The sequence below is a fragment of the Lissotriton helveticus genome, chromosome 4_1 (assembly GCF_964261635.1).
Source record: "Lissotriton helveticus chromosome 4_1, aLisHel1.1, whole genome shotgun sequence".
In the NCBI taxonomy this organism is placed as follows: Eukaryota; Metazoa; Chordata; class Amphibia; order Caudata; family Salamandridae; genus Lissotriton; species Lissotriton helveticus.
Genome location: NC_136063.1, coordinates 1,063,614,616 through 1,063,626,958, shown reverse-complemented (window position 1 = coordinate 1,063,626,958; position 12,343 = coordinate 1,063,614,616). Strand labels below are relative to the sequence as shown.

The 12,343-nt window shown below is 48.1% G+C and overlaps 1 protein-coding gene across 3 annotated transcripts in view; it reads left to right on the top strand.

Moving 5' to 3' along the window:
• Window positions 1–12,343, top strand: part of TRIO (trio Rho guanine nucleotide exchange factor) — a 4,034,553-nt gene that overhangs the window by 1,603,290 nt on the left and 2,418,920 nt on the right. For all 3 annotated transcript variants that reach the window (XM_078687660.1, XM_078687659.1, XM_078687661.1), the window contains exon 21: window positions 236–358. In XM_078687660.1, coding sequence (XP_078543786.1) covers window positions 236–358 — 123 coding nt within the window. The remainder of the gene's footprint in view (window positions 1–235; window positions 359–12,343) is intronic.

Below are 12,343 nucleotides of genomic sequence, written 5' to 3'. Positions count from 1 at the left end.
TTTTGCTCAAGCCTTCTCTTTGTTTAAAAACTCTTAGGCCAGTTAATATATAGAAACATTTGAGCATTAAGTAAATAAACCTAGAGGGCCATTCTGTTATGTTCTCAGTTTTGAGTAAGAGATTGCCAGTATCCTATATTTAATGCTACCAAAGACCTGCATATCTAAACATATCTATTTTTGTTTAACTTTGCTTCTTTCATCCACCCCATTTTTTCTCTTGTTACACATTTAGGCCTTGGAATGGATCAATGATAACGGACAGTTCTATTTGTCCACGCATACCTCAACTGGGTCTAGTATTCAACACACACAAGAACTTCTTAAAGAACATGAGGAGTTTCAGATCACGGCCAAGGTAGAAGTAACTTAACAACAATTAAATGTTTGCAATCTTTAAGCTAATTTAATGTCTTGTATGTACTTAGCCAAGCTTAAGCTAATGCCTACTTAAGTGCATTTCAGTGACTTAAAAATGAAGTAAATGTTAATTTTAACAAGTATGTCATAGAATATCATGCTGTTCATTATGCAGTCCAGTTTTTCTAATGAAATACCCTTTTAAAACAAATCAGCACCTTTTCTGTGCACCACCTACAGAGCATGTTTTTGGGTGCTCACAGAACCAGACATGGTGACTCCACAACCTAAATTATATCACAACACAGCCAATGATTCAATTTGTGATCAGATAAAGGTCCTATGAAGCAGAGTTGCTTGTTGATTGTTGTTATACTTCTTTTGAGAGAATGGGTGACTCTCCATACCAGCTTCGCTCCCAGTACCATCGTAAGTTGACAGAACAGCAGGATAAATATTTCCGATTTTAATTAGAATGTGGAGCCTTCACTGTATGTTGGGAGTTGATAGTCAAAATATTAGGCTGCAATGATAAAAAATCTTTATCTCCTTAAAGTTTTTTTCTGGTGGGGTCTGAGTTCCAAATGAAGTGGGTTGCCTTACCAAAACAATGAGTGTGGACCTAATGATGGGTTCAGATGCTACCTACTACAGGTTACATACGACCCTTCAAACCAAGGAGGCCATCTTTAGTGGAAGAGGATGCCTCACACACATTATAGTGTCATGCTTCATCATTGGCATCCTCTCCCCACCCAGGTAAGATGGCACTACTAGCAGACTCAACCTTTGCGAAGTTCAAACTGTTGACTCGTTACTTGATGTAGAACAAGAAAAAGAAATGAGAGAACTGATAATAAAAATATATGTGCTGAAGCCGACTGGAACCTGCAGGTTTACCCATAATTTAAAATTGGTGCGGTCTGTGTACAAGTGCTAATATCTTACAGTGCAAATAAATGACATAGAACAATGTGAATAAAAATAATCGGCAGCACAAGGTTACCGTCTCAGTATTAAAGGATAGTGGCATTCATTAGTCTCAGAGGGTGAAAAAATGGACACTGGTTATAAACTGGAGCCTGATAGCTCAAGCTTATTTACTAGGTAGTACGGGGTATTGTATTGTATGGCTTTATGAGTCAGACAAGCTATCTTAAGTCAGATTCTAGCTTCAACAGGTAGCCAATTTAGTTGCAGCAGGCCGGGGGAAATTTGATCATATTTTCTCGAGCCCGTTATAATTGTAGCCCATGCGTTCAAGGTAGCTCTGAGTGGGGCCAAGCTAGCTTCAGGCAGTCCAGCGAGGGTCACCATGCCCATATTCCAACCTAGGGATAATCAGAGATTGAACCACCGGCCGTAGATCTTCGGGAGGGAGGAAAGGTTTGATTTTCTTTAGTGTGTTGAGTTGGAAATTGGCTCCCCTAGTAGTAGCACTAATGTGTGCTTGCATGTTTAAGTGTTTATCCAAGGTGATACCTAATGATTTGGCAGAGTCCACAACATGAGGTGTGCAGTTTACACAGTTAGGTGTTTAATCCAGTCAACGGTAGGAGCCGAGAGATTAGGTGGGGTGATCAAAAGAAATTCTGTTTTGAGTGTATTTAGGAGGAGATGGTTCTGAGCTATCCATTGATGAGTTTGGGTAAGTGCGGCATTTAATATTTTTATGTTCTCTTGCAAAGAGATCTTCAGGTATAATTGCGTGTCATCCGCATGCGTGTGGTATTGAATGTTCGCTTGGTTCAGAATGGCCGCAAGAGGTTCCATAAAGAGGTTGAAGAGAATGGGCGAGAGGGCAGAACCTTGGGGTACTGGAAGCGAGGGCATGATTAACTTTGATCCTTTGCATGCGTTTGTGCAGGAAGGAGGCAAACAAGTTTAGGACCGGTCCTGAGAGTCTCATCCTATATTGAAGGAGATCAATCAGGTTTTCATGTTTGATGGTATCGAATGCTGAGGACAGTTCCAGTAGGATCAGGAGACAAGGTACACTTTGGTCAAGGGCTCTCACGGCGTCATCAACAATGTGCGTTAGTACCGTTTCAGTACTGTGCCTTGATCTGAATCCTCGCTTATGAGGGTCAAGGAGTTGATATTTCTGAATGTGTTTGCAGAGCTGTGAATGTATGCATTTTTCAAGCAATTTAGCTATGGTCATACTGCTGGTAATAGGTCGAAAGTTGTTTGGATCTGATAAGTCTGCGCTAGGCTTCTTAGGAATGGGAGTAACTTGCCCAACTTTTAGGTAGTCCGGAATCTTTCCCTGTAAGAGGGCTTTATTAATGATCCTGGACCAGAGAGGGAGAATGGCTGAGCTTAAATCTTTATAGAGCTTGGCGGGTAAGGGATCACCAAAATGATTGTATGGTTTGATGGATACCATGTTGTGCAGTAGCTCATTGCCGTCTGGTAGGAGAAAACAGCTCCAAGAGGCGTTTGTTTTTGTACCAACCAAGGTGAGTATATTGTCATGGGTTCTACCACCTAACCTGATCCTGTGGGAGGTTTCTTAGATGACAATGATAGGGTGGCAGCTAATAGCACCAGTTCAATTTTCCTTGTTTTTTCGGAGAAATGAGCTGTGAAACCATCACCACAGGGGAGCGGGGATACCGGAGCAGGGTTCTGGTAAGAAGACTGGTTAGATGGTTGATCTCAAAGAGTTTTTTAGGTCTATTTTTGGCTCCATCCAGTTGTATTCTGAACTGGTCAGTTTTTGCTAGGCGGCTGTGTTTGTTGTAAGCGCTTCTCACTTTCCTCGGTTGAGGGCCGGGTTACATAAAGTAGCAGACAAAATGACCACTCGCCAAGGGGGACATACTGAACTTACAAGGAGAGATGGCGTCACTTAAGCAATAGGTGGCCCAGATGTCCGCGGCCACGACGTCCCTTGAGCATTGAGCAGAGTACTCAGCAACATCAGAGCCCTACGGATTCCGAAGCGGGCTGAAAAAGCTAGACCAAACATTTTCTGGAGCGATGGATATGTACTCAGCTTTGCCCAAAAGTCCTTTCCGAGTAATTTGCAGTGGAGGGAGCGCACAGAGCCTTGGTTTCCTCTCCGCCCCTGGCACAAGCATTTGTCTGCGGGAGGGGGTGGGGGAACTTGGCATAGTTTACATTATTTGTTATCAGTTATTGTATGCAGCATATGTTGAGTATGAGGGGTACGCACGTGCAGGGCAGAATTAGAGATATGGTTATCCTGAACATCTACGCACCAAACGTAGATGACCCGGACTTTTGCCTGTCCATACAAGACCCTCTCACGACAGACCTAGATGCCCCGCTTCTCTGGGTGACGGATTTAAACTGTGTACTAGACGCTGGCCTGGACAGGCACCCTCCCCGACAAGGCACCAAGCCACGGATGACTGAGAGACTCCAAGAAACCTAGCAATACGGGATATATGGCGAGATATACACCTGACTCAGAGGCTGTAAACTTGCCTCTCTTCCTTTCGTAACACATACAGTAGCCCGGACAGGGTTTTAGTCTCTGAGACCGAGGCTGGCCTACATGTTGAAGTGACCCACTTGGCCCGTTTCCTCTCTGATCACTCCCCAATTAGCTGCATTGTCCGCTGGGGCCCCTCTGCCCACCTTCATAGTACGTGGCAAATGCCGTCGGATAGCTTAGAAGATCCGGTTAGAAAGGAGAACATATCCTGACTGACTATATGACAATGAATTGCGAGGGGGCAAGCACCAATGGAGCCATAAAATGGGAGGCACTGAAAGCCGGGGTACAAGGGGCAGGTATGGGGCTGACGTGTAGTCCGTAGGCAATTGCAACAGGGCCTCGAGGTAGAGAAATCGGCATCGGCATTGGCGGAGGCACAGGCTTTGGACCATGCTGACTTGAACGCCACTGTCCGAGAGTGGGATATACGTGCGCACATAAGCAACATATGGCATTAGACAAGTACACACTCCATCAGTATTGACAGCGCATGCATATAGTGTCAGGTTCCTCAAACTCCTCAGGGTCAGGATGATGCTATAAGGGTTCTACTTCCAGATCGTTCCGAACTCAGACTGAAAGACACTGAGTTCTAGTCAGATCAGGCAGGGGATATAGGACAGGAAGGGACTGCAGGGACAAAGGATCTGTAATACATAAGCAGACAACATTAACATACCTCATACACCCAAATGTCTACTCTCATTAGGTCTCACTAAACCCTAAGTACCTTCAAATTCTGATCCTCTTGCAAAGTAAACAAAACATGGAACTCATATCTCCTCGTCAACTGGAGGAAAGAAACCTCTGCCTCCTCAGGTCAGAAAACCAGATTCTCCACAATAACCCCCTGATCAAGTCATCAGAAGATATGTTTATCCGGAATTTCCAGAAAGAAGTCTCGTAGTTACACCACTATTCTTCATAAGCCACTGTGCATAAACATTTTATGTCTACCACGGCATAGAACAACCGCCGCCCTTTTTCTGCCTTCTCAGCACTCCTTCCTCTCGGGGGGTATCAACACGCTGTCCAATTACCTAATCCCAAACACTCAATGACTAGCAGCGCTCCTCCTCACTGGGATATCAACACGCTGTATTATACAAGAACGTTGTCAATGCACCCCAGTTACTTTAAGCCCGCGCAGCCTTCCGAGTTCTGGAAAATGCTCTTCAGCCGCCAGCACTCCTCTACCTAGAAGCGGAGCAGTTGGGAAATTCTCTGTTACTTCACGAAAGTTCCCATGTGATGTTAGAACTCAGTTCCACAAAGATGCGGTAGACTCGAGAGACAGAGCCGCGTACCGACTCCTCTCTCCCTACTTGACAGTAGTCGGGCTTCAGCTCGCTCTGGTTCCGCTTTGGGTGAATCCTCGCCCCAAACACAGAACAACGATTAAACGCCAGCTCACGACGTCCTGGACTCGTTTCTTTCTCCAAAGCGAACCGCCCACAAACACAGTATTACGCACGCGTGGAAGTGCGCGTTAGTTCTTTTTAAGCGCCTCCTTGCTGAGCCTTCTGGGACTTGTAGTCCTTTACTCTCGGCAGGCGCAATGAACTGGATCTTGACAGTAGGCCCCCCTTCCCTGCGCCTCTTAGAGCCCGGTTTCCCAGGAAACCTCTTGTAGAAGGAGCGAACAGCAAACTGGGCGTGCACATCATTGCTGGGCTCCCAGGAATCTTCCTCCTCAGAATACCCTTCCACGACACCTGGAACCACAAACACCCCCATCGGTATTGCGAGTCCAGAATCCTCCTCACCTCGTACTCCACACCATCATTCGTGAGAATCAGAGGAGGAGCCCTCGTCTTCGCTGGTCCTGCCGGCTTCAACAAGCTGCATTGGAACGCCGGGTGTATTCTCAGGCTCCCCGGCAAGCGGAGTTTGTAAGCCACTGGGTTGACTTTCCTCACCACTTTGTATGGACCGATAAACCGAGGATGAAATACGCTCCGGAGCTTGAACCGGATGTTTTTCGTGGACAGCCATACTCGCTCCCCCACCTTGTAATCAGGCCCTTCCACCCTCCGTCGATCCCCCTCATTTTTTGTAGTCCTGCTTTGCCTTCTGCAGGTGTCCTGTTACTTTTTTATATACTTGCAACAGAGCTTCAATGCGGGCCTGGACCGTCGGTTGATCCCCCACCACCGCCGGGACGGCCACTGGGAGGATCGTTGCTGCATACCCAAAGTTGGCCATGAACGGAGAGACACCGATGGAACTATGTACCACGTTATTGTATGAGAGCTCGACCAACCACAGCAATGAGACCCAGGATTCTCTGGCGTCCTCTGAGTAACATCTTAAGTACTTCTTTAGCGTCTGGTTGAGCCTCTCCGTTTGCCCATCCAAAACGTTACCAAAAGGCTTTCCACTCAAGTACTCATATATAACTGATGTAAATAATGTTCATTTTGCTCAAATCCCTGGAGTGGGGGATAGAGTAATTCCAAACATGGAACATAGATTAGGACTAATTTTAGCAGCACATGAAGGGCTCGCCTCTGCACATGCAGGTGTTTCCCCTACAGAATCATTATTAAAACAGAGATACTGGTGCCACGCATGAGGAAACAGACCAGAAACTATGTTTTGGAGTGTTAAATCTGCCAGAAAATGAGTTTCAACAGTGAAACACCTGGCGCAGACGCCCCTTTTAATTTCAGATAAACCCTTAGCATGTGTTTACCTGGACCACTGTGCTCCCTTACAGAGGGATGGTAACTATAAGTATATCATGGTCGCAGTGGATTCATGTTCAAGATTATTTGGATGTAGCCTCAGCGCTCGTCTGACGCCCCGAACTGTTATTAAACGATTTGCGAGTCTTTATCGGCACATACGCAGTCAGCATGCTACATTCTGACCAGGGTCCTGCGTTTAGCTCCAAAGCTTACAAAGAGGCCATGGCAAATCTGGGCGTTGCATTCCGGTATTCGAGTCCATTCCATCGTCACGGAAATTCTGTAGTGGAAAGAAAAAACCGGGACATAAAGCAATCTATAACAGCTAGGGTATTAGGCTCGGGTGACGGGTGGGTCAAACATCTAATAAGTGTCCAACATAGTTTAAATAATCTGCCAAGAAATTCTCTGGGTAGAATCACTCCATATGAAGTACTTTTTAGTACTAGAATGCTTCTCCAGAACCTAGATCATCACACTTCAGTGGTGGAACAAAAACCCTTTGATATCAAAGACCGTTTGGCTGTTTTGCAGGACTTAAATGAGAAAAGGAGAAGTCAAAGCAACACAATACAGAAGCCAACGACCACTGAAGGAGAACCACCCATCCCAGCAAGGCCTGTCTGTATTCCAAAGATTGGGGATCTAGTCAGAGAAAAGATGGCGGATAAGAAGGAATTTGGGCCTTCTTACAGAAACCCAGTACCTGTGCTAGCAATGCATGGATCAAGAACAGTGTTACTGAGGAGGAGCCAAGCCGGCGTCGAAGATGGCCGCCCAGTCCCCCGGCTCCGTGTACCATCTCCTCCCGGGGGCGCCTTCTGCCTGATATCCTGATTCGAAAGGGCACACACGGGCGCAGGAGCAGCTCCGGTACTCGATGGCGCGTCCCCGAGGTTTGTACCACCTCCACACGGGGAGAAACGGACAGCGGCGTTTGCGGCCCGAGGCAGCTTGAAGACCGGCGACTCGTCTGGACTGCAGGACCGGCCATCAATTGAACAACAACGGCCACCAGCTGCAGTGAGGGGCCGGTCGGCTCCGGATCGAATCGGACCGGCCGATTTTCGGATCGCTCGCTCAGCTGATTGGGGGCATGAGTTAGATCGACCCTTCATGGTTCCCCTGAGTCGTTTGTGCTTTTTTGGGACCTTTGCTCGCTTGCCGCCGGGGACCGCGGTGAGACCCGTCCCGCTAATTGCGGGAGAATCCCGAATTTGAGCCCGGCCGCATTTAATAGCGCGGACTCCCTCGGCGGCTGTGTTTTGGCTACGTCTCCGCTGTTTGGGTGCCCTGCTGGTGATACCATGACGCCTGATGCCCTGCTGCGCGTGCCCCGGCCCCGATCTATGATTGTGCTTCCTTGGAACGTAGCGAGGGGAGCAGAGTGCTGCATCCGTGAAACCGAGTCCCGACCTGATTTGCATCCTATGGAGGAAGGGAGCTTGACAAAAAGGGGGCACGGAGCAGAACTACATCTTGGCGATCTCCTTGCTGCCCTAGCTGACCTTCGCGATACCTTGGAGCAGGATGCCCGTTCACTGGGTGACAAGCTGGATGATGTTGTCTTTGTGGCGGAACTAATGAGCCCGGGTGGTTCGTGGGCGCACAGTGGGATGCTTCACTTCTTACCCAGACGCGACAATATGGTGCCGGCTACTGATATCCCAGAATCCGGGACACGGGCTCTCGAGCCATCTCCAGTTGGTGACATTCGTGATCTAGAACTATCCGTGGGCTCCTGCTTGGAACCGAGCGATGGACTTTCTTTCTACGCCATGCTGTTGGTATCTCTGGTTCTGCTCCAACCACGTTTTGACAATGTGATGATCTTTCCCTGCTCTGCTTTGCCGATTGCGATGTGGCAGTCATGTTATTGCGTCAGGTTGGGTCCATCACGCTGGCAGGAACGGGCTCGGATGAGGTCCGATCGCATCGCAGCACTACAGAATTGCTGCTGTCTGGGTTTGCTCTGATATTCCTATTCCTTACGATTGCGGATTTGGAGTGCGACAATTTGGTGGGCCATCGTGGTATGCGCAGGACAGGACAAGGATAAATGATGTTTCCTCCTTCTCGATACTTCCTGCTTGCGGGTTTATGGGGGATGTGTGGCATATTGTCTTATTTGTTACCATGCTGGGCTGATCCTGTGCCTAGTGCACTGTTCTATTGTACTGCTTTTAGCGGAGGTGTTTTACGTCCTGTCCACATACGTTATTTGCAGAGGGAGAGGCCGGGGGACTGCTGGAGGGCTCCCCTCCGTTTTTCATTTCTTTCTTTTCCTTCCCTCGCTTGGGTTCCTCTTTTAGTCTAGGTGGGTGGTAGTTTCTTTTCTCTCTCTTCTAAATCTCGGGTTTCATAAAATGGGCGACAGGCACTCTGCTGAGGGGGAGGCCGTAGCCGGAGGCAGGGGTGCAGGGTGGGGGGTATTCTCTGTTTTTCTTTCCCTTTTTCAGTTTCTAGGGCCTCTTTTTCTCTCTTGCTTTGCTTGGCTTTTTCTTTCCTTTCTTTCTTTTTCTTATCTTTGGGATTCCGAGTAGTAGGTGGCTTGCCGGATGTTCTTATGTCTCAAGCCTGTATGGGGGATGTTATATTAGTTCCTTTTTAGAGACGGCGGGCGTGTGCTGCATTGGGGAGCGTAATGTATTATTTATTGTCTATCCTGTTTAGTGCGCGTTAGTGCCTGCGCCCCGCCTGCAGTGGTCCCGAATGTGCATATCCTGATTTGTGATGTCCCCTACCTCTGGTGTTACTAGATTATATGACATCGGATCCTGTTCTATCTCTGAACTTAAAAAAAAAAAAAAAAAAAAAAAAACCTCTCTTATCCTGGTACCATTATGGTGCGACAGTATCCTGGGTGTTGATGTGTAATTGAGGAGGCGGGATGTATGTGTTTTGACTTATTGAACACTCATTGATACTGCCAAGCTGTTGCCGCAATTTGCCCTGACGCCCGCCTGCCTTCCCAGAGACTTTCTGCCCTCGGTTGAGCACCTTCCCGCCTCCCGCTGCCCGACTCCCCTGTCATCTTGGAGTCCTGGTGGCCGAGTGGAGCGTGGGACGAGGGGGGTAAAGAAACCACACTCCCCAGCATCCCGAGTGGCGCACGCGTCATCTGCGCGCCAGGAGGCGCTGAAATAGCGCGTCACCCCGGTCGAGGGGTGGAACACTCATTGATACTGCCAAGCTGTTGCCGCAATTTGCCCTGACGCCCGCCTGCCTTCCCAGAGACTTTCTGCCCTCGGTTGAGCGCCTTCCCGCCTCCCGCTGCCCGACTCCCCTGTCATCTTGGAGTCCTGGTGGCCGAGTGGAGCGTGGGACGAGGGGGGTAAAGAAACCACACTCCCCAGCATCCCGAGCGGCGCACGCGTCATCTGCGCGCCAGGAGGCGCTGAAATAGCGCGTCACCCCCGTCTCGCGGGACGCCGGGCGAAGCCCGGGCCAAGGGCGGGCCCGTTCTAGCCCGTTCCAGATCGGGTAAGACTGGACTGGGCCACCCTATTAACATTATAATTCTGTGGGCACCCAACAGAACATATCATCTTATTTTGTTCACTCTGGACTCTTTGAGGTATAACTGTTTATATAGTTCCTGATAATTATGTCTCCCAGAATAACTAGAAACAGCAAAGCTGCGCATGCCGCCCAGATTATAGGTCCAATAGACCAATTCATTGCCAAGGCAAACGATGCCATAAATCAGGGTGTGCTCCTGTTGGAAAGGAGGGTCTCACAAGACCTAGCTGCAGCCAGGCGCTCCTCACTGGGCCTACTGGCATCTGCTATAACACCGCAACGCATCCTAGCCCCAGACTTCCAACACGAGACCCAAACGGTTCCCGGGATAGTGGACTTATCGGTATCTACCGACCTTTCCACAACACAAATATCACACACCTTTGCATCCCGTCCTTCCCGTTCACTTGAGAGAACTCCGATTCTCTTTTCCAACTTGGAGGAGAACCCTCCATCTCCTAACACTAGGGGACAGCGGGAAGGTGCCATTCCAAAAAGGAGAAAAGACCAAAAGGATAATAATAATCTTTCCATAAATATTATCGATTCACACCAGGTTCCCCTGCCACAATTCAATGAAGACTCTCCCTCATTAGTTCATCATTTATCCCAACTAGAAATATCTCTACAGCCAAATGTCTTAACAACGCCAGAAATAATAAACCCTCCACCTGGCATTCTCAATCCTGGTTCGAGTGGTAACACATGCAGCGGGCGGGATTTCCCGCCTCAAGATTTACATACTTTAGCCCCCATAGAGGCCTTAATTAAATCACATCTTAAACCCATCGAATCAGCGTTATCAAAGATCGAGAAACTATTACTTATACTAACATCTGAACTAAAAACTAAGAACAGCTCGATCCCTATGCCTTCTTGTACTGTGGCCCAACAACACAAGCCAAAACCAACAAAGCCCGGGGGTACAGTTCCCCAACAAACCCCTCAAGTCCCCAAAGTGGTGACCACCACAGCGGTGGTCCATCAAAAACCTGTCCCCATAACTAATACTAATCCACAGCAATCAATAATCAATACTGCTGCAAAAAATTCTGGTATCCCTTCCCTCTCTGGTCCTTCTGCCCAAACGGGCAAACCTACCAGTTTACCAACCACACGACCTATAGCTAAAACTCCAGCTTCCAAAAATGCGGCTTATAATATAAGACGTAACGCAGCACGTTCTGTTCACCTCCCCCCAGAGGCAACGCCGTTTGTAGTTATAATGACCGGGGTTCCAGCGTTGCATGTCAACTCTGAAGAACCTGGATGGTCCCTAAAAAATAAGGTGCTCCATTGGTTGTCTATGAATCGGCCACTTCCCCCTTTTGCTAACAACAGAGTTGTCTCAGTCCGTAGAGTTCCCTGGGTAGGGAAGGAGCAAAAAACTATCCCAGGGGATTGCATTATAATAAACTTTGAAGACCCCCAAACTGTAGAACATATCTGTCCATGGGGTGATCAAACATCTACCGAAGGCATTGGTACGAAAAGATTAGCTTTCTTCTACCCTCCTGCCCAGTCCCTACCACCAGCCCCAGAGTGGAACTGGACTCAGGTCGGGAACCGGAACAAAAATCCGGATTGGATAAATTGGCAAGGGCAAGGTGGTAGAGCTGCCATGCCTTCTTTGGACTGGAGGGGTGTTCCCACTTACAACAGGTTCGACTGCTTGGAGATGGTGGACTGACCACCAACAGCTAACGTCCTGGATGATAGGAATTCCTCCCCCACAGGGCCACCACTCCCGATACCATCAAGTTCTCCCGTACTTTCAACTCTGCCGAACGAAACAACGCCTTTACCAACGCCTTTACCAATTTCGGCAACGCAAATAGACTTAGTGGATGTACATACTTTCCATCACGTTGGTTCTCAGCCTTGTTCCACCATTACACCTGATAAACAACGAGAGCGACTGCTCTCTCCACCTAACACTGACCTCAGCTCATTACGAAATACACCGTCCCTAAAAGGAAGGCCTCCTTCTACCAAAGGAACATAGTCAGCCTATCTAGTGCCTATATTATTCTGGAACGTAGCTGGTCTGCGACCCAGAGTATTATCGACATCTTGGCTGGCTTATGTTACCTCCTACCAGATTGTGTGCCTCCAAGAGACATGGACTGTTGATCCACGGCACGTAGAAGGTTATTTAACGTTCCACTCTCCGGCCACCCCATCAACACACGGCAGACCTAAGGGGGGTCTTGTGGTATTCATATCAAACAAGCTTGATGTAAAGAAAATTTCTGTTCAGTGTACTACCTTGTATTATCAAATTCTTTTGATCACTTTTAAA